Source organism: Balaenoptera borealis (genome assembly GCF_965194805.1).
Source record: "Balaenoptera borealis genome assembly, chromosome: 15".
Classification (NCBI taxonomy): Eukaryota; Metazoa; Chordata; class Mammalia; order Artiodactyla; family Balaenopteridae; genus Balaenoptera; species Balaenoptera borealis.
Window position 1 is genome coordinate 29712072 of NC_138871.1, and position 22541 is coordinate 29734612.

Genomic DNA, 22541 nt, shown 5'->3' on the forward strand with positions numbered 1-22541 from the left:
TTTCAATTCTACAAATGCTATGGTAGAAGTCTTTTTGTCTTTAAGACTCTGAAATTCCAAAGCTTTTATCCAGGGGCTTATCTTTTATTTTAACAGGATTTGAGTTGGGCTGGGTTTCAGGTTTAGTTAGTTTTTACTCTCCGTTGGATTGAATTCGAGTAGAGCCTTGGAATCTAAATCCCTTTCAAAATTTGCAAGACTTCTCTCTGATTTCTAGCATTACCCCCACCATTTCTTATGGAACAGAATTCTTATAGGGGAGAGTTGTTGGGTCAGTATATTTATTTTTGTTTGGGGGCTCTTCCAAGATTCCAATTTGTAATAGCAGCCCACACTGTTAAGGGGTTGGATGATTTTTTTTTTTGTCCCACCAAAGTCTCTCAGCCTATGAGTATTTCACTCCCTCATCTATGTGTACCCAGATTAGGCAATTGGCCTTAGATATGAAAGTAGCTGGTACTCTTTGCTTATCTTTCAAGGACTTTATCCCAGTGTGCAATTTAATTCAGTTTTACATTTTTTGTGTTCATTTACTTCATTAACATTAAAGGAATATACAGCTTTTAGCTTAGATCTAGCTTTCTTGTGCTTTTGAAGGTAGTGACAGTTTTTCTCGATCTTCTACATCATATCCAAGAATGGAACTTCTACTAGATCTTCATAAAGCATAATAGAAATAAGTAATAAGTAGAGATGCCAGGAGAGTGATTAATATCAGGAGCACCAGATTATTTTGGACAGCTGTGTTAATCACTTTTATAGCAACCTGTACTTATTCATAACTCATATTACAATTGATATGATATAATTATGAGTTTAACATATGAATGTAGGAACCATGACTATTTCTTCACCACTGTAATTTCAATATTGCATCAACACAATGCCCAGCACCTTATATATTTTTGGAATGAAGTTTTAAATTCAGTAATAGTTTTTGAAAGGGTAGCAAAAGGCCAGAGGTTATTGTTCAATTAAATATATCCTTACATGGACCCTGTAAAAATATTTTGAGGTATCTTTTTTTCTAACTGAATTTCCTAACTGAATTCCTTGCATTCTGGTAGTCTTATTTATTTCTAATATTTTTGTCTTCCACATGGTATGACAATGTAGCTAGCCTGTATATTTAGTATTTTAAGATTTTTAATTGAACTATACGAAGCCTCTGATTTTATTCTGTAGAAAGAGAAATCAATGAGATAAAATTTGTGACCATTGTTCACAAGCAATAAATTATTGAAAAAGAACTGCTCACAAATCTTTATTTACATTTATTTCTTGATAAAGAAGTATCATTACAATACTGACTTTATTATTGAAGAAATATTTGTCTCAAAAGGGTATCTTTTATAGAAAGCCATCTTGGGTGATGCTTTCAGGGGCTTATGAAGGATGTATAGGTCTAGAATTTCATTTGTTGGTTGCAAGATTGTTGTTTTCTTTTTTAAACTTTGCATATAAAGATAGCTTTGGAATCATTTTTTTAACGTTTAGTTTCCTTTACTGAATAGAAAATGTCATTATTGATCATTTTTGGAATAGTAAGGGTTATAAAACATTTAGGCAGAATTAAACTACTGGTTTAGTTTCAAAGTCAGTGGTTACCAGTGAGGAGAGGGGAGAGAGGAGGGGCAAGATAGCGGCAGAGGATTAAGAAGTACAAACTACTATGTATAAAACAAATAAGTTACAAGGATATATTATATAGTACAGGGAATATAGCGCAATATTTTATAACTTTAAATGGAGTATAATCTTTAAAGTTTTTGATTCATTATGTTGTGCACCTGAAAGTTATAAAATCTTGTAAATCAATTTTTTAAAAGTCCAAAAGTAACTATTGGCTTGAAACATTCATTTTGGAATGAGAGCTAAATAGACATTATATGAAAGATGATGACATAGGAGCAGAGATATCTTTTTTTTTTTTTTTAGGGACCTTTATCAGCTAATTGTGCAGAAAGTCTACAAAGAGATCAGGTTGAAAAATTATAAATATTAACTGCGAAGGAACTTGAATGTATGGGAGAAATAATGGTTTCAGAATGCAGAATCATGTTAGAGAACTCTGTCCTGAGATGCAGTATAGCATAGTGTTTAAATGCTGTAGCCTTTAGAGCTACACTGCCTGTATTAAAATCCTTTTTTGCTATCTACTCACTGTGTGACCTTCAGCAAGTTACTAAACTTCTCTTTACCTTCATTTCCTCATCTGTAAAGTAGAGATAATACTAAAACTAATTCATATGGTTATTATGAAGGTTAAATGAATTTTTATACATTAAAATACTTAGAATCTAATTTCTGATATACAATAAATGTTATTTCTTGTTGCCATTATTATTATTATCATTATTATTATTATTACTATGAGTACCACTGGCACCTTGTTTGTTTGCAGAATAATCTTCCTACCTGGTATGATTGACTCTTGACATTTCCTTTTCAGTTCAACTGAAGTTGATGACATGATTCGTAAATCTACAAACCTGTTGCTAACTAGGACTCTGAGCAGCTCTCTGCAGAATGTCATTAAAAGGAAGAATATTGGACTTACTGAGGTAAAGCTGCCCTTATTGGAGGCAGCCAAGGCAGTTTGTGAACAGATGTCCTAAGCTCTGGGGCTTGTGTGTGAATTAATTATAATTTTCTATGTGCTCTATCATGTTCTTTCTGATGGACTCATGGTGAAAGTGCAAAATAAATTCCTTGTGTTTTTCATTCAGTGCCTTGGAGAAATCCATTATTTTTTGGAAAAGTCACTTTTTTTCTCTCTCTCATTGTCTTCTCTAGTTTAACTGGTTTGAGGTTGTGGGGTTAAATTTGTATTATTTGCCATTCATTACGTAAAAAAATTGTTAGTTGGAGAATAGAGTCAACGTCAGTGTCCTATTTAAAATAATGGCAGTTCAAATACAACATACAGCATGAAATCACATTTTGCCTATATAAGTCATTGATGCCAGGGATATTGGCATTCATAGTCACTGGTTAGTGTTAGATTTTGTTTTTGAGATACATCACATGTATGAGTGGTAAATTACTCTTTATTAGCATGTAAGTCTGGGGATTTGGGATTGAGGAAATGTGAGAGAAAGGCAGTCGTTACATTTCTGTGGAAGCTTACACAATCTCACAAAGGGTGGAGGGTTATTGTACATAGGTTGAGAACAGTATCTTGGCAAACTGAAGATTTGACGCATTGGCGTAAGTCCTATAATTTAGAAAGATGCGACATTTCCCTTCTCTTAGAAACCCAGGTTTGTATGGGAGCCTCAACCTCCCATTTTATGGAAATTAGAGTGCCAGGTGTGAGAGAGCTTGGAGGAATTTTCTTCACAGGTGAAGGGAAGGGCTGTTGGTCATCTGTTTTTAGAGGTGGTATAGTTTCAAAGTCAGTTGGTCTAGGAAAAATTGACATTTTCAGATATACATTATCAAGGATGAACGTCAGTAAGTGGTTAACAATACTGACCCATAGATAAGTACAGCTGGAAGCCAGGTGAACATCTATTTCTGATTTTGGAATGATTGTTTCTTTCCCTGTGTTAAGATTTAAAAACACTGTTATTATAATTTACAAATACTGTATTATAATGTGGGACATTGGCAGTGATTGAATTCTACTTAAAACCAACTTTTTTTTTACAATTTAAAGTCACATTCAACATTATTTGGACAATCCCCTCATTTTGCAGAGCTTCGTTTCTCTTGTCTGGTATAGGAATATTAGGCATTGCCATTATGTGTCTGAGAATAGGCTAACTTCTTTTGTAATCAGGAATGCTACAGAAAAGCAAAGTTGGATTGAAAATTTGGAAGTCCTTATGCTTTTGTAGATTATTCTGTTCTCCTTTTCTGAATCCCAAGTAGGACAGAAAACTTATTTTGTGAACTACCTCTACATTAAAACTCTTGATATAATTCTTCTTAGGCCATTTGATTTATCAATCTCTTAAAAGCCATTTTATTTAATTAATTTATTTTTATTGAAGTATAGTTGATTTACAATATTGTGTTAGTTTCAGGTGTACAAAAATAAATCCGTTTTATACAAGTAGCATAGCAGGAACATGGTGTGATAGAAACAGCTTTGGACACAGAAGACTCTGGAATTTAGTTGTGACTATGCCATTGATTTACTGTAGCATCTTAAAAGAAGACCTAACTCCTCAGTTCTTCGGTTTTCCTGACTCCATTGTCCATTTCAAAGGCACTGTATAGATCAAGTAACAATAGGAAGAAGCAGTAGGAGCTTATCAAGAAGTACTGTGTCATAGTTCTTGACATCATTTCAGTGAATGCTAAATGTTATTCCTAAGTCATTGGATCTTTTTCGGCAAAAATACTTTTGTTATCAAAATCTTTACATATGAATGAAGGAACATCACACATGTTTGTTTATTTTGGCTATGATGGTGGTGTGTACCTGTATAGACACATACAAAACCAGTGATTTTTTTCATCACCAACCAGGAAATCTTTGACTAACTATATTATTCACCTTTTATGAAAGGGAGGACATTATATCCTTCTTTATAGGTAACTAAAGTGATTTCACATCTGGAATCATCATCAGTAATAGGTAGCGTTTGTGGAACAATTTATATTCTTCAGTGTCCATTCACAGATAATCATCTTATTTATTACAATAACATTTGAAGCAGGCTGGGCATGTGTTATTATTCCCATTTTATAGAAGGTGTAATTAAAGTTCAAGGAGAATGCCCAAGCTAGCAAAATGATAGAAATGAGACCTAAGTTCAGGTTATATTTTTCCCCAAACTTACTCACTTTTACTATAGTGTACTACTTTCCATATTGATTTAATTATTCCATCATAACAAAGATAGAGATTTTTACAGGAGGTCCATAGTAACATGGAAATTGTTCTAGTTAGAGGTGATTTTGTAACAGGAGCAGATATCCACTCAAATGATAAAAGTATTATAAGCACTCAAAACTCACAGAATCCTATTTCTGGTTACCAGATAAACAATTCTTTCAGTATTTAAAAGTTTGTATAAGCTAATGTCTTTCTGCCTGTCTTGATTTGAGGTTATATGGTATCTTATCTCTTATTTTTTCTGTCCATATGCTCTATTCTTTTATCTCTTTCTCTCTATATACTGGCTTTCATGCTTTTCTCATGGCTTCCTTCCCCATGTTAAGCCAACTCTACATTACCTTTCAGTTCTAGCACCTACTGTAACTTGAATGCCTTGTATTCTCAGACCCTAAGTGATGATCTCTAGTTCAGTCAGCAGACACAGCTGTTTTCCTAGGGCTGCTTCTTCCAGGTCTGTGAGAAGAAGGTCAGTCAAGAGTATATGTTCTAAAGCAGGCTGCCCAGGTTCCAGTTCTGGTTCTCCCCTTAATAAATATGTTCTTGGGCAGATTGCTTGGCTTTATGTGTAAAATGGGGACAATAGTAGCATGTATTTCATAGGATTGTTGTGAAGATTAAATGAACATGTAAAGTGCTTAGAATAGTGCCTGGTTCATTGCAAATACTCAGTGCATATTCCCTGTTACTAAGAAAGAGGTCTGGGCAGGTAAACAGTGGTTGTTAGGGCTAGTATAGAAATGGAGTTTTTCAAATAAGAGAAGTCAGAAGATTAGAACAAGATGTCCTGTTAATTAACTTTACAATATTTATTGAGTGCCTACTATGTGACAGGTACTGATCTAAGTCTTAAGAATAAATAAGTAAACAACAAGAACGTCCACAAAAGAGATTCTTGCTTATATTCTAGTGGCAGAAAACAGGTAATAAATGGTACAGAAAATAAATAAGTAAATCATCTAGTATGATGAAAGGTCGTGAATGCTATGGAGAAAGAGAAAGAACCTGGGTTAAGGAAATCAGCAGTCTGGTGGAGGTTCAAGGTTGGTCTTATTAAAAAGAGCAACATCTTGACAGTAAGTTATTATTGAAGGGGAAAGAGCATTCTTGACAGAAGTTAGAACTAGAGCAAAGGTCTGAAGGTAGTTAAGTTATTGGCAAGTTTAGGGAATAATAAGGAAGCTGGGGTAGCTGGAATAGAGTGAGTAAGGGGAAGAGAAACAGTAGATTAGATCAGAGAGGTACCAGGGGTTCATGGTAGGCCATTATAAAGAGTTTGGCTTTTATTTTGTATGAAATGGGAGCCATGGCAGGATTTTGATTAGTGGCATCATCTGACATATTCAAAAAGGATCACATTGACTATGGTATTGAGAATAAACTGTAGGGTATAAGCAGGGAGACCAGTTAGGAAGCTATGACAGTAATCCAGCAAGACTTGATGGAAACTTGGGTGATAGAGGTGGTGACAAGTGGTCCTATTTGGACTGTAGAGCCAGCATAGTTTCTTGACGGTTAAAAGTAAAGGAAGCAAGAAAGTGAGGAATTGAAGATAACCCCTCAATTTTTTTTATCTGATCAACTAGAAGGCTGCATATACCATGTGCTATGATGGCAAAAACTTCAATTAGAGCTAAATTTGGGGTGGAGGAAGATTGGGAATTTGGTTTTGGACATATTCAATTTGTAGTGTCTATTAGACATACAGTTTGAGATACTGAGTTAACAGTTGTATATATGGGTTTAGAGTTTGAGAAGGCGGTTCGGCTGGGAGATAAAAAGTTGGGAGCATAAAAATGATATTTATAACCACCTGACTGGATACTATTGCTAAGGGAATTTGTAAAAGTGGAGAAAAGGGTAAAGAATTGAACCCTTGGGGGACTTCCCTGGTGGTCCAGTGGTTAGGAATCCGCCTTCCAATGCAGGGGATGTGGGTTCGATTCCTGTGGTCGTGGAACTAAGATCCCACATGCTGCAGGGCAACTGAGCCTGCACACCACAACTAGAGAGCCTGCACACCTCAACTAATGAGCCCACGCGCTCTGGAGCCTGCACGCCACAACTAGAGAGAAGCCTGCGTGCCGCAATGAAAGATCCTGCATGCTGCAACTAAGACCCAACGCAGACAAAAATAAATAAATAAATATATATATATTTTAAAAGAATTGAACCCTTGGGCTCTTTCATATTAAGAAGCCAGGGGAAAAGAGGAACCTGGAATGGAGTTGGGAAGGAGCTACTAGAGAAGTAAGAAACAGCAACAACAACAACAAAAAATAAAAACAGAAACACGAGAGTATGGTGTCCTGGAAGCCAAGTGAAGAAAGTATATCAAGAAGGAAGGAGTGGACAATTATGATAAATATTGGGGATACATCAAGTAAACTGAAGATTAAGAATTACCATTGGACTTAGCAACTTGGAGTAAGACGATGACCTTGATAAGAGCATTTTTAATAGAATGATGGTAGGAAACTCCTGATGGAGTAGGTTTAAAAGAGAATGAGTCCTACACAGAAGAATTTCAAACAATTTACATGGATATTAGCCCTTCCAGGGTTGGAGCTTAGCTTCCCACCCCTTGTGTGTATGTTGTTCTTAGTGACTTACTTCCCAAAAGCAGAGTGTGGAAGGAGGGAAAAAGTTAACTTTACAGTGAAGAAACCTGACAAACACTATTTCAGTCAGGTGATCAAGGTTAACATCATCAGTGATAAGTTGTGTTGATGGCATGTACCTTTAATATGATGTGATGAGAAGGCATTTCACCTCTGTGGTCTTCCTTGCAAACCCATGACCTTAGTCTAACCATGAGAAAAACGTTAAACAAACCCAAATTGAAGGACATTCTACAAAATACCTAACCAGTACTCCTCAAAACTTCATGGTCATCATAAACAAGCAAAGTGTGAGAAACTGTCACAGACCAGAGGAGGCTAAGGAGATAGGACGAATAAATGTAATGTGATATCTTAGATGGGCTCCTGAAAACAGTTAAGAACATCAGGGGAAAACTAGTGACACCTGAATAAGGTGTGTTGTTCAGTTAATAGTAATGTACTGATGTTTGTTCCTTAGTTATGGCAAGCATACCATAGTAATGTAAGATGTAAACAGTAGGGGGAACTGGGTGTGGTTTGTTTGGGAACTGTTTGCAACTATTTTGTAAATATAAAACTTTTTAAAATAAAGCATTTATTTATATTAAAAATTTTAAAGAATGGGGAGAGAGGAATTGGCGACTGTATATAAGACAACTCTTTCAGGGAATTTTGTTACAGAGGTTAAGTAAGGAAATGAGGTCGTAGCTGGCAGGCGAGGTCGGTTAATTAAAAGCTTTTTTTTTAATAGGAGAAGTTTAATAGGAGAAGCATGTTATTTATGATGAGAATGATACAATAGAAAGCAAAAAACTGATGATGTAGGAGAAAGGGGGAAATCTCTGGAGTACTGTGCTTAAGTAGGAGAGAGAGTTTAGAATCTCATGCACAATTAAAGAGATTGGTTTTAGGTAGTGTAAAGTTCACCTCTGGTAACAGATGAGAATCAAGAGTATGTGGATGCAGATGGTGGTGGTTGTGTATATGTTATGGTGTCACTGTCCAAACGCTCAGTTTTCCCAGTGAAAGAAAGGTCTTCAGCTAAAAGTGGAGACAAATGTTGGGTTTAAGGTGTCTCTGGAGAAGAGACAGTATCTCTGGGTGTATGGAAAAGAGAATTAGTTCATGACCGATGATGTGATTAATTCATAGCATTAAGTGCCCCCTTTGGCTAGTGGATATAAATTAAAGTGAGACTAGCCAGCATGGTTATTTTTTTTCTTAAGCCATATAAGCCACTTTTAGCTGGATCTATAATAAGTAGTAAGTCCATATCAATAATAGCTCCCATGAATTTGGTATATTTTACACTCGATACTTTATTCCTTATATTAGTATTTATATTTAATTATTTATAAAATATTTATTATTTCCTTGATATGACATTGATATTATTATTTCAATTTTAAGGTGATGAAAGACAGTAACTTTGCTTAAGGGCAGTCAACCAGTAAGTAGTTTGCAAATGAGATTGGAGATAAATTTTGAAATACATTTTCTTTTAAAAATAAGATCAAAAAGTCTACAATTAATCAATGCTGGAGAGAGTGTGGAGAAAAAGGAACCCTCCTACACCATTGGTGGGAATATAAATTGGTACAGCACTATGGAGAACAGTATGGAGGTTCCTTAAAAAACTAAAAATAGAGCTACCATATGATCTTGCAATCCCACTCCTGGACATACATCCAGAGAAAACCATACTTTGAAAAGATACGTGCACCCCAGTGTTTATAGCAGCACTATTTACAATAGCCCACACATGGAAGCAAACTAGATGTCCATCAACAGATGAATGGATAAAGAAGATGTGGTATATTTATACAACAGAATATTACTCAGCCATAAAAAGAATGAAATAATGCCATTTGCAGCAACAAGGATGGACCTAGTGATTATCATACTACGTGAAGGAAGTCAGACAAAGGCAGATATCATATGATATCACTTATATGTGGAATCTAAAAAATGATACAAATGAACTTACTTACAAAATAGAAACAGACTCACAGACTTAGAAACTTATGGTTACCAGAGGGGAAAGTTGAGGGGGAGGGATAAATTAGGAGATTGGGATTAACATATACACACTACTATATATAGAATAGATAATCAACAAGGACCTGCTGTATAGCACAGGGAACTCTACTCAATACTCTGTAATAACCTATCAATATATGGGAAAAGAATCTGAAAAAAATATATAAGTATGTATAACTTAACCACTTTGCTGTACACCTGAAACTAATACAACATTGTATATCAACTATAATTAAAAAAAAAAGATTTGAAGTAAGTTTTAAAATAAGATTTCTTTTTTTCTAAACCTTTGCTTTTTCACTACACTAATTTAAAAATGATATCATGGAGAGAAAGGAAATAAACCACTAGTTTATTAATCTCAGAATATCAGAGAATTAGTTAAATTTGGAAGAAGGTTTATGATGAATCAAAGGATACTCTGTTTTTTTGTGAAGGATTATTGATAGAAAGCCTTAAAATATAAATTAGATTTAAAAGAATTTATTTATTACAGATGATAGCAGTATACCTTCACTTAAGTCCCTACTCAAATGTTATTTCCTTAAGGAGCCCTCCTTGACCACCCTATCTCAAAATAGCTCAGATCTAACATCCCCTTGTAACTCTTTATCCTCCCTTCTATTTCCAGTGCTTATTACCACCTGCCATCATACTATATGTTTATATGTGTATGTGTTTACTGTAATATCCATGAAGCCAGGGACTTTGTCTTGTGTATAACTGTGGACAGCTCTATCCCAGTTCCATGGCACATAGGAGTTATTAATTAATGAAAGAGAGAAGAAAGAAAGAAAAAAAGAAAGTAGGTAGGTAGGTTCTTAGGGCAAAGTTAAAGAAATTTAGAGGTCCTGGTAGTGATACCATATTGAATACTTATACTTTTATGAGTATAATAATGCCCCAGGAGACCTGAATAAATGACCAATGATTTGTATTCACCCTTTGTTTTTATTATAGTCTGGATTGATGACCATATGGCTCTGTCCTGTGTTATTTATCTCCCACATACCATTTTTCTTCATCCCCAATTGTTAACAGCAGTGATATTGCTAATATTATGTTAAAACATTTTATACATAAGTCTTTTCAAATATAAGCTCTGTACTAGACCTTTGAATTTGAAACCAGGAGTTCCAAGTATTTTAGCAGTTTATGTATTTGCCTTGGAGAGGGTATAAAATGAGTAGCTGACACAGCTTTTTATACCCTTGCTGGGGTGAAATGGAGATAAAATTCCTTGAAGTCTTATGGATAGCTTATTTTTGTAAATGAGAACCAAGGCTGTTATTTAGTTCTTCATCTTCCTGCAAATCACTATTTGAGAGGCATTGATGGTGTGGAGAGGAGTCATTTTCTTGGTTTGGATTAGTCCATTTGGAGCTTCAATGTACTAAATTCTCTGATTTGGGAAACAAGATAATATTGATCCTAATTACAAGTAGATGTGTATACCCCCGAAGTAATTTATAATTGGGAATGGACACCTAAATTCGTGGAATTTAGGGCTTAGTTTTGAACTATTGAAGAAGATGAAGTCTTTTTTTTCCCTGGAGTTGGTCAAGAATATGAATAACTTCTGTGATCATGGTTCAGACTCTGCTGCGGTAATCGGAGCAGGGTTGGAAAAGAAGTGACTTCCACAGTCTAATCTGTGCCTTCCTTATTAGATTCTCTCTGATACTAGGAAGTAAAGACAGAAAAAATTTCTGCTTCTTAATGGTTTTTAGCCTAAGTGACTTCTGTCATTTAGCTGTGAGAGGTGTTTGTTTGCTTTACAGTGTTTTCTTTTCTTCTGGACAAGTTTCATAGAACTCCACTTTATATAAGATATAACCAACATCTTAATACATTGTTAGTTCCATGTCCTTGAAACAATAAGGACAGTTTGGATGGCTACAGTGATATATTTTTGTAAGAGAGGGGGAAGTAGGGGTTAAAAATATCAAAGGAGCTCAAACTGTGATGGAAGTTGATACTTGAAATTGCTTCATTTCACCCTTAAGTTCAAAATTACTCTCAAAGCATCTGGCTTCACATTTGTAAATGCCGTTTTAAGGATTTTGGTTAGCTGTCATTCGGGAGTAGAGATCACTTAGACCTCATTAACAGACAATATTCCCTTTGAAAATGACATGGTATCTACTGTAATCCTAGAGTGTTTTAATAGTCTATTCTATGCTCAGCAATGAAACATTTCAAAAGTGACTGACAGCCAATTGATGTAATTCATGGTGATCTTTTGTGTTGACAGATCTTTAAAAAGTCGTGGGAAATTACTACTGTACCCAGTGAAGCCGCCTCTTTATTTTTTTTTTAACTGCCAATATCCTGCAAAACACGACAATTTTCTCTTTGACTGCCACTGTTTTTTATTTCTATAACATGACACGATTCCCCCTTATTATTAGGATTTCTTTTGATAGATAGAATGTGTTCCCTATAGGTAATGCTCATTTTAAAATAGAAAATTTTCAGTTCCCCAAATTAACTCTCTTCCTTTTCTGGCTTCCCTATCACGACAACCTTGCCACTAGCCACCTTCCCACTCATGAAGAAGAGTGACTTAATGTAGACAATTTAAATTTTTAAATTTAAATTTAAATTTAAAAAATTTTGTCCTCCTCTGAAGGAGAAACATGTTGAAAGGAAGAAGGTGAGGAAAGGAATTGCTTATTTTGGTGGGTGTTTTTTCCTAGAGCACTCTAAAGTTAAAAAGCTGATGTTTTGGGTAATTTTATAGGTGATGGAATTTGTGTCCAAAACTCAAAGTCTCTAAATTCAAACTATTTTTTTTTAACATCTTTATTGGGGTATAACTGCTTTACAATGTTGTGTTAGTTTCTGCTGTATAGCAAAGTGAATCAGCTATGTGTATACATATATCCCCTCCCTCTTGCCTCTCCCTCTCACCCTCCCTATCCCACCCTGCTAGGCGATCACAAAGCACCCAGCTGATCTCCCTGTGCTATATAGCTGCTTCCCAAGAGCTATCTATTTTACATTTGGTAGTGTATATATGTAAATACTACTCTCTCACTTCTTCCCAGCTTACCCTTCTCCCTCGCTGTGTCCTCAAGTCCATTCTCTACGTCTCCTACTTTATTCCCATCCTGCCCCTAGGTTCATCAGAACCATTTTTTTAAAATTTTAGATTCCATATATATGTGTTAGCATATGATATTTGTTTTTCTCTTCCTGACTTACTTCACTCTGAATGACAGACTCTAGGTCCATCCACCTCACTCCAAATAACTCAATTTCATTTCTTTTTATGGCTGAGTAATATTCCATTGTACATATCTCCACATCTTCTTTATCCATTCATCTGTCGATGGACACTTAAGTTGCTTCCATGTCCTGGCTATTGTAAATAATGCTGCAATGAATATTGTGGTACATGACTCTTTTTGAATTATGGTTTCCTCAGGTATATGCCCAGGAGTGGGATTGCTGGGTCATATGGTAGTTCTACTTTTAGTTTTTTAAGGAACCTCCATACTGTTCTCCATAGTGGCTGTATCAATCTACATTCCCACCAACAGTGCAAGAGGGTTCCCTTTTCTCCACACCCTCTCCAGCATTTATTGTTTCTAGATTTTTTAATGATGGCTATTCTGACTGGTGTGAGGTGATACCTCATTGTAGTTTTCATTTGCATTTCTCTAATGATTAATGGTGTTGAGCATTCTTTCATGTGTTTGTTGAGAATATGTATATCTTCTTTGGAGAAATGTCTATTTAGGTCTTCTGCCCATTTTTGGATTGGGTTGTTTGTTTTTTTAATATTGAGCTGCATGAGCTGTTTATATATTTTGGAGATTAATCCTTTGTCCGTTGATTCGTTTGCAAATAGTTTCTCCCATTCTGAGGGCTGTCTTTTCGTCTTGTTTATGGTTTCCGTTGCTGTGCAAAAGCTTTGAAGTTTCATTAGGTCCCATTTGTTTATTTTTGTTTTTATATCCATTTCTCTAAGAGGTGGCCCTAAAAAGATCTTGCTGTGATTTATGTCAAAGAGTGTTCTTCCTATGTTTTCCTCTAAGAGTTTGATAGTGTCTGGCCTTACATTTAGGTCTTTAATCCATTTTGAGTTTATTTTTGTGTATGGTGTTAGGAAGTGTTCTAATTTCATTCTTTTACACGTAGCTGTCCAGTTTTCCCAGCACCACTTACTGAAGAGGCTGTATTTTCTCATTGTATCTTCTTGCCTCCTTTATCAAATATAAGGTGACCATATGTGCATGGGGTTACCTCTGGGCTTTCTATCCTGTTCCATTGATCTATATTTCTGTTTTTGTGCCAATACCATACTGTCTTGATTACTGTAGCTTTGTAATATAGTCTGAACTCAGGGAACCTGATTCCTCCAGCTCCGTTTTTCTTTCTCAAGATTGCTTTGGCTATTCGGGGTCTTTTGTGTTTCCATACAAATTGTGAAATTTTTTGTTCTAGTTCTGTGAAAAATGCCATTGGTAGTTTGATAGGGAATGCACTGAATCTGTTGATTGCTTTGGTAGTAGAGTCATTTTCACAATGTTGATTCTTCCAATCCAAGAACATGGTATATCTCTCCATCTGTTTGTATCATATTTAATTTCTTTCATCAGTGTCTTATAGTTTTCTGCATGCAGGTCTTTTGTCTCCTTATGTAGGTTTATTCCTAGGTATTTTATTCTTTTTGTTGCAGTGGTAAATGGGAGTGTTTTCTTAATTTCTCTTTCAAATTTTTCATCATTGGTGTATAGGAAAGCAAGAGATTTCTGTGCATTAATTTTGTATCCTGCTACTCTATCAAATTCATTGATTAGCTCTAGTGGTCTTCTGGTTGCATCTTTAGGATTCTCTGTGTATAGTACCATGTCATCTGCAACAGTGACGTTTTACTTTTTTTCTGAATTGGATTCCTTTTATTTCTTTGTCTTCTCTGATTGCTGTGGCTAGCACTTCCAAAACTATGTTGAATAATAGTGGTGAGAGTGGGCAACCTTGTCTTGTTCCTGATCTTAGAGGAAATGCTTTCAGTTTTTCACCATTCAGAACGATGTTGGCTGTGGTTTTGTCATATATGGTCTTTATTATGTTGAGGTAGGTTCCCTGTATGCCACTCTCTAGAGTTTTTTTTTATCATAAATGGGTGTTGAATTTTGTCAAAAGCTTTTTCTGCATCTATTGAGATGATCATATGGTTTTTCTCCTCTAATTTGTTAATATGTTTTATCACATTGATTAATTTGTGTATATTGAAGAATCTTTGCATTCATTCCTGGGATAAACTCCACTTGATCATGGTGTAGGATCCTTTTAATGTGTTGTTGGATCCTGTTTGCTAGTATTTTGTTGAGGATTTTTGGATGTATGTTCATCATTGATATTGGCCTGCAGTTTTCTTCTTTTGTGACATCTTTGTCTGGTTTTGGTATCAGGGTGATGGTGGCCTTGTAGAATGAGTTTCAGCGTGTTCCTCCCTCTGCTCTATTTTGGAAGAGTTTGAGAAGGATAGGTGTTAGCTCTTCTCTAAATGTTTGATAGAATTTGCCTGTGAAGCCATCTGGTCCTGGACTTTTGTTTGTTGCAAGATTTTTCATCACAGTTTCAATTTCAGTGCTTTTGATTGGTCTGTTTATATTTTCTATTTCTTCCTGGTTCAGTCTTGGAATGTTGTGCTTTTCTAAGAATTTGTCCATTTCTTCCAGATTGTCCATTTTATTAGCTTATAGTTGCTTGCAGTAATCTCTCATGATCCTTTGTATTTCTGCCGTGTCAGTGGTTACTTCTCCTTTTTCATTTCTAATTCTGTTGATTTGAGTCTTCTTTTTTTTCTTGATAAGGCTGGCTAATGGTTTATCAATTTTGTTTATCTTCTCAAAGAACCAGCTTTTAGTTTTACTGATCTTTGCTGCTGTTTCCTTCATTTCTTTTTAATTTATTTCTGATCTGACCTTTATGATTTCTTTCCTTCTGCTAACTTTGGGAGGTTTTTTGTTCTTCTTTCTCTAATTGCTTTAGGTGTAAGGTTAGCTTGTTTATTTGAGATGTTTCTTGTTTTTTGTGGTAGGATTGTATTGCTATGAACTTCCCTCTTAGAACTGCTTTTGCTGCATCACATAGGTTTTGGGTCATCGTATTATCATTGTCATTTGTTCTAGGTATATTTTTGATTTCCTCTTTTATTTCTTCAGTGATCTCTTGGTTATTAAATAGTGTATTGTTTAGCATCCATGTGTTTGTATTCTTTACAGATTTTTTCCTGTAATTGATATCCAGTCTCATAGTGTTGTGGTCGGAAAAGATACCTGATATGATTTCAATTTTCTTAAATTTACCAAGGCCTGATTTGTGACCTAAGATATGATCTATCCTGGAGAATGTTCCATGAGCACTTGAGAAAAAAGTGTATTCTGTTGTTTTTGGATGGAATGTCATATAAGTATCAATTAAGTCCAACTTGTTTAATGTTATTTAAAGCTTGTGTTGCCTTATTTATTTTCATTTTGGATGATCTGTCCATTGGTGACAGTGGGGTGTTAAAGCCCCCTGCTATTACTGTGTTACTGTTGATTTCTCCTTTTATGGCTGTTAGCATTTGCCTTATGTATTGAGATGCTCCTATGTTGGGTGCATTAATATTTACAATGTTATATCTTCCTCTTGGATTCATACCTTGATCATTTTGTAGTGTCCTTCTTTGTATCTTGTAATAGTCTTTATTTTAAAGTCTATTTTGTCTGATATGAGAATTGCTACTCCAGCTTTCTTTTTATTTCCATTTGCATGGAATATCTTTTTCCATCTCTTCCCTTTCAGTCTGTATGTGTCCCTAGGTCTGAAGTGGGTCTCTTGTAGGCAGCTTATGTATAGGTTTTGTTTTTGTATCCATTCATTCAGTCTATGTCTTTTGGTTGGAGCATTTAATCCATTTACATTTGAGGTAATTATCAATATGTGTGTTCCTATTACCATTTTCTTAGTTGTTTGGGGGTTTTTTTTGTAGGTCTTTTCCTTCTCTTTTGTTTCCTGCCTAGAGAAGTTCCTTTAGCATTTGTTGTAAAGCTGGTTTGGTGGTGCTGAATTCTTTTAACTTTTGCTTGTCTGTAAAGGGTTTAATTTCTCCATCGAATCTGAATGAGGTCCATAACTTGAAGGTTGATTACTTGGATTTGAATCCCAGTTTTAATGTTACATGATCTAGAGTAAATCAGTTCATTTTTTCTTTTTTCTCTTATAGTAGAATGGAAGTAATAATTATGCCCACTTAACTTACTTCTTCAGGTTGCTGGGAGGACGATCTTAGAAAATGAATTGTGCAGTGCTTTACAGGCTTTAATTCTACACAGACAGTAGTATTCTTCCTTATCCTCCTCTCAAAGTAATTTATAGATGACTTTTTATCTTAACAGTATTGCCTTGTTTAAGGATCTCCTCTGTAAGAAAAGGAAAATAGTATTAACAAAAGAATATTTAACTTTCATAATAATTCTGTGATTTAGAAATTATTGTTAACATTTTACAGGTAAAAGAAAGAGGCTTAGAGAAGTTAAGTAACTTTCTCAATATCAATAATTTTGTAAGTAGTTGCTCCCTGGTTTCTCTGACTTAAGTGCTCATGTTTTTTTCTTTCACAAACTAATGTAGTTTGTTAATATACTGCAACCTGTTCCAACATTCCTGTGTTCATCATGCCTAATTTTGAAACGTCTTGACATTTCAGTCATTCTTGTTTTTTTAATTGGAGTTCATTTATTTCATGCATTTGGCAATTATTTATTGCCAGGTACTATGCTAAACACTATCAGTTTTTGATCTTAGCCTAGTCTTTATTTTGAATAGAAGAAAACAAGTTTAAAATAGTGAAAATTGCTCCTATATTAGGGGGAAATATAAGATGCTTTGGGAAGTCAGGGGAGTCTTCACAGTGATACCTAAGCCTGTGCTCTAACATTAACTTTTTATAGAATACAGATGGCCTCTGCCATTATGCCTTTTGTTTTTCTTGTACCAGAAGATTCATATTGAGCCATTCATCCTAGGGTGAATAGTCAAATTACTCTTACATGTTCTTGTTATTTTCCAGCTTGTCCAGATTATTATCAATACAACACACTTGGAGAAATCCTGTAAGTACTTGGAAGAATTCATCACCAATATCACTAATGTGCTTCCAGAGACAGTCCACACCACCAAGCTCTATGGCACCACGACTTTTAAGGTGAGAAAGCCCTACATTACTGTAGAAGCGCTTCTGGTGTGCTGGGGCATTCTACCTAACACGGCTTTGTTTCTCCCATAAGTCATACATGGTCTTCAGAATAAGTCCTTATGATTTCCTTAGAAAAGCAAATACCAATGCTAATTTTGGGGTGTTTAAACTAAAAACGGTCTACAGCTGTGTCCACTAAATCTTCCTTATATTTCATTCATGAAAATTACTATTTCCTCAGTTGACCACCTGACAGTCAAGTATTTTTAAATATGGTCTAGAAAAGAGTGGTTGCAGCTGAAATCAACAGCAGATTAAAAATTTTAATTTAGCTATCCTTTCTTTTCTGTGTCCTGGGTCCAGTTTTTTTTCTTTTAACTTTACATTTTAGTGAGGCATTTCTGTCCCTTGCTATTGTAGTTAGCAATTTTATAATCATCTTACAAGGCCACAGGACTAGTTTTGATGCAGTGTTGGATTAAATGGAAAAAATGACACTCTTATAGAGCAAAAGAAGAATTGATGGTAGATGAGTTTCTGGAGAGTAAAGAGCCTTAAGAAACTCATTTATATTGCTATGTGAGCTTTAAATAAATATTAAGCAGAAAGAGTAACAGGGCAATATCTTAAACTAAAATGGTAGATTCTGACATAATGAGCAACATGTATGCTTTGGGAGTTTGTTATTGTTGTTATTGTTTGATTATTTTAGTTCTGAAACAAATCTATGTCACTCTTTTGAAATCTAGAAGTTGTTAATTAGATATGAAGCGGTAGAGTTGAAATCATGATTTATGTTTATGGTATCTCCTTTTTTCAATCATTTTGTTCTCTTTTCCTATTTATTGGTACCTTCCCTTGAGAATGGATTTAAGAGAAGAAATCCAGTTTGATTCATATTGCTTATTATATTTTATGACATATAAAAATTGTTGGTATGATCTGCTCTTTTTTCTGTTCCAAGAAAAAAAATATGAAAGATCCTGGCCAAAGCAATCTTGAGACAGAAGAACAAAGCTAGAAGCATCACACTTCCTGATTTCAAATTATATTATAAAGCTATAGTAATCAAAACGGTATGGTATTGGCATACAGACAGATACATAGATCAGTGGAACAGATTGGAGAACCCAGTAATAAATGCATGCATATATTGTCAATTAATTTATGACAAAGGGGTCAAGAATATACAATGAGGACAGGATAGTCTTTTCAATAAAAGCAAGTCAAAACTGCAGTGAGATAATATCTGAGATAAACACATGTTAGAATGGCTATCATCAAAAATATAAGAGATAACATATACTGGCAAGGATGTGGAGAAAAGGGAACCTTGTACACTGTTGGTGGGAATGTAAGCTGGTACAGCCACTGTGGAAAACAGTATGGAGCTTCCTCAATAAGTTAAAAAGAGAACTACTGTGTGATCTGGCAGTTCTGCTTCTGAGTGTGTATTGAAAGGAATTGAAATCATTATCTTGAAGAGTTATGTATACTTCCACGTTCACTGCAGAATTAATCATAATAGCCAAGATATGGAAACAGCCTAAGTGTCCATCAACAGATAAATGGATAAAGAAAATGTTATATACATATTCTCCATGTATGTATCCATATATATGTGTGTATGTGTGTATATAGATGTATATATGAATATTATTCAGTCATGAAAAATGAGGAAATCCTGCCATTTGAATATTAAAAATAATTCAAACTCATAGAAACAGAGAGTAGAAAAGTGGTTGCAGGTACTGGGAGAGTGGGTTTGGCAATAGAGAGAAGTTGGTAAAAGGGCTACAGACTTTCAGCTATAAGAGGAATAAGGTCTGAGGATCTAATGTAAAACATGGTTTCTATAGTTGATAATACTGTATTGTATAATATTTGCTAAGAGGATAGAACTTAAATGTTCTTACTAAAAAAAAAAAAGATAAATATGTGAGGTGATGAATGTGTTAAATAACTAGATGATAGAAAAGAAATCCTTTCACAATATATTTGAATATCAAATCACCACAATATGTATTTTAAATGTCTTATAATTTTATTTTCAATTGTACCTCAGTGAAGCTGAAAAAATGGAAAAAATGAGATGTGTAACAACAAGATATTCTTTATGTTTATGATTAGGTTAGCTGCTAGATGAGTTACACATTCATGATGTGACCATGGGTTGTTTCAAATTCCCTATAAAATTACTTACAACAGAATTAATTATGCATGATATTATGTTGGTATCTTTACTTGTAAACTTTTCAATGATGTCTCCTTGTAGTAATACTGATACACTTTTAGTGAGGGAAAGACTTATTTCATAAAGAGGCCCCAATTATTAGTATGAAACTATGACAAGAGCTTTAAGAATTTCAGGATGACCTTCCTTAGATAGTTTAATAGGAATTATAAGTACTCTTAATATTAGCATTATTATGGAGCATGGGTAATAATTTTATCAAAAATATTTCTACATGATTTCTACATGTGGAAGCCAAAATTTCTCTAGGAAAGAAAATGAGGGAGATGCTTATAGTTAAGTGTTCAATAGAAAATAGGAGTTAGAGAGTTAGAATGTGATGTTCGTTTATACTTGTTTATCCTATGGGGAATATGTAATATGTACTGCTATTCTTCCCCTAATCCATCTCAATTTTCTTATTTCAAGGGCTTTTCAAATTATGGTCAGAAATCCTCCCAAAGGGTGGCTTGTGTATTTTGTTGTTCCAGCATTAAAATTGCTGAGGGAAAATTAAAGGCAGACAGGAAGCCATAGAGGTTGAGCAGCCAGTTAAATACTTAGTAAAGGAGAAGTTCTGGAGACCACTAAAGGTCATGTTGACAGTGCTTATTGGAAACACTGATTGCTTAAAACACATTGAAAGTTTATTTTTACCAGGACTGTTTCAGACCAGCTAACCCAGAACTCAGTATAAACATGGCAATTATAACAGCTACATATTGTGTATTTTCCTAAGCTACTGTTTCCAGAAAACTTTCACTTGCAGATGGAAACCTTAATGCTGAAAAAGGGGCAAAAACAATCAGAAGGTCTTCAAGGTATTTTCTTGCAGAATTCCTTCTTGTTTCTACCATATGTGACCTAATCAAGCTGGTATCCTTAGCTTTCCTTGTTTATAAGAATTCCCTTACTTACAAAATAGAATGAAGGTATTTATTAATTTACCCCATCACAAATATTGCTTGTGTACCTACTATAAAATATGGAAGAGAAATTACTTAGTCCTTGGATTTAGAGTCTGTAATCTACGGGGAAGACAGACACTGTAAATTCTATAAAGAACTGTGCAAAAAATGCTGGCATAATATAATAAATACATTAAATCTCTCACTGATTCTCCAGGTTTTTATAAAACATCTGCTACATACCAGGCAATAAACCAATCTCCTGACTTTACACAGCATATATTCTAGTGAGGGTGATAGATGCTACACAAACAAAAAATTTAATATAATGTCAGGTAGTGGTAAGAGCTAGGAAGAAAAATAAATGACCTGAATGAAATAAGAAATTGAATCACTTGGATTTCTGATAGATAAGCAGTCCAGTCAGAGGTAACAATATGGTAGAAGGTATTGGTGTATTCAAGGTGATCAGTATGCAAGGGGGTCAGTCTGGCAGTGATGTATTTATCATTGGTTCGGGTGGTAAGAGACAAGATTGTCAGGAGTCATATGACTTCTGGACTTGTAGGCCCCAGTAAATACTTTCTATTTTATTTTGAAATGAAATGTGAGGTCATTAGAAGATTGGAAATGGTGGTGATAACCTGATTTATGATGGGTAACACTAGTTGCTATGTGGAAAATATACTATAGGTCAGTAAGAGTGGAAGAAGGGAATCCAATTTAAAGGTCATTGGAGTAGTCTAGGTAAGAGATAATGGTCACTTGCACTACAGTGGTAGGGTTGGAACTGGTAAGAAATATTTTTGAAGATAGAGATGGCAAGTTTTATTGCTAGATTAGGTATGAGGTTATAAGAGAAAGAATGGAGTCAAGGATAATTCCAAGATACTTAAAGTAAGCAAACTGGATTAACTAAGATGGGGAGCAGCGAGAAAATAACAGTTTTGTGGAGTGGCAGTAGTAGGATCAAGATTTCCATTTTTCACGTATTAAGCTTGAGGTATTTATTAGTCATTTATCATAGAGATTAAATTGACAGGATAAAGTCATAGCTGGACATAAAAATTTAGAATTCATAAGTGTAAAGATGGTATTTTATGCCATGGAGCTGGCTTTCTTCTGGGAATTTAATATAGATAGAGAAAAGGTGTGAGGATTGAGCTCCAAGGGAAATCAACATTGACAGGTCTAGAAGAAGAGGTGAGTGGTACTTATCTCAGCTGTGAGACCTTCAGGGAGGACTTACCAGAAAAGGCCCAGTAGGAGGTGTCCAGCAGGAATATCTTGGGACCAGCAGGAGGTGTCCAGGTGGAGAAAGGATGAGGAGGGAGTAAGGGACATTTTTAGGTGAGGCAACTTCATGTAAAAAGATGAAATAATGAAATAAAATCATACTTCTTTGGTGTAGAATAAGGGTAGCAATGACATAGAGAAGTAGGTAAATATCAATCTGTGAAGCACTTTGTTTTATAATGATAGATAATTTGGACTTTATCCTACTAAAGTCTTTGAGAGGCTTCAAGCAAGGGTGTGTTGCAATTTTAAAAATAATCATTTACTTTGCCTAATTAGAAGGAAGGAAGGAAGGAATGAAAAAGGATGGAATGCAGGAAAGGAAGGAGAAAAGAAAGAAGAAAGGAAGGAATAAATAAATCACAATTACTTGAAATTCATAATCAGAGGAAATGAAATACCCAGAATACTTTGT

The 22541-nt window shown here is 34.8% G+C and overlaps 1 protein-coding gene across 6 annotated transcripts in view; it reads left to right on the plus strand.

Annotated features, from left to right (window-relative positions):
* The window catches only part of EXOC6B (exocyst complex component 6B), a 717372-nt gene that overhangs the window by 401651 nt on the left and 293180 nt on the right, over nt 1–22541 (plus strand). For all 6 annotated transcript variants that reach the window (XM_082356334.1, XM_082356335.1, XM_082356337.1 and 3 more), the window contains 2 exons: nt 2453–2564; nt 17564–17698. In XM_082356334.1, coding sequence (XP_082212460.1) covers nt 2453–2564; nt 17564–17698 — 247 coding nt within the window. The remainder of the gene's footprint in view (nt 1–2452; nt 2565–17563; nt 17699–22541) is intronic.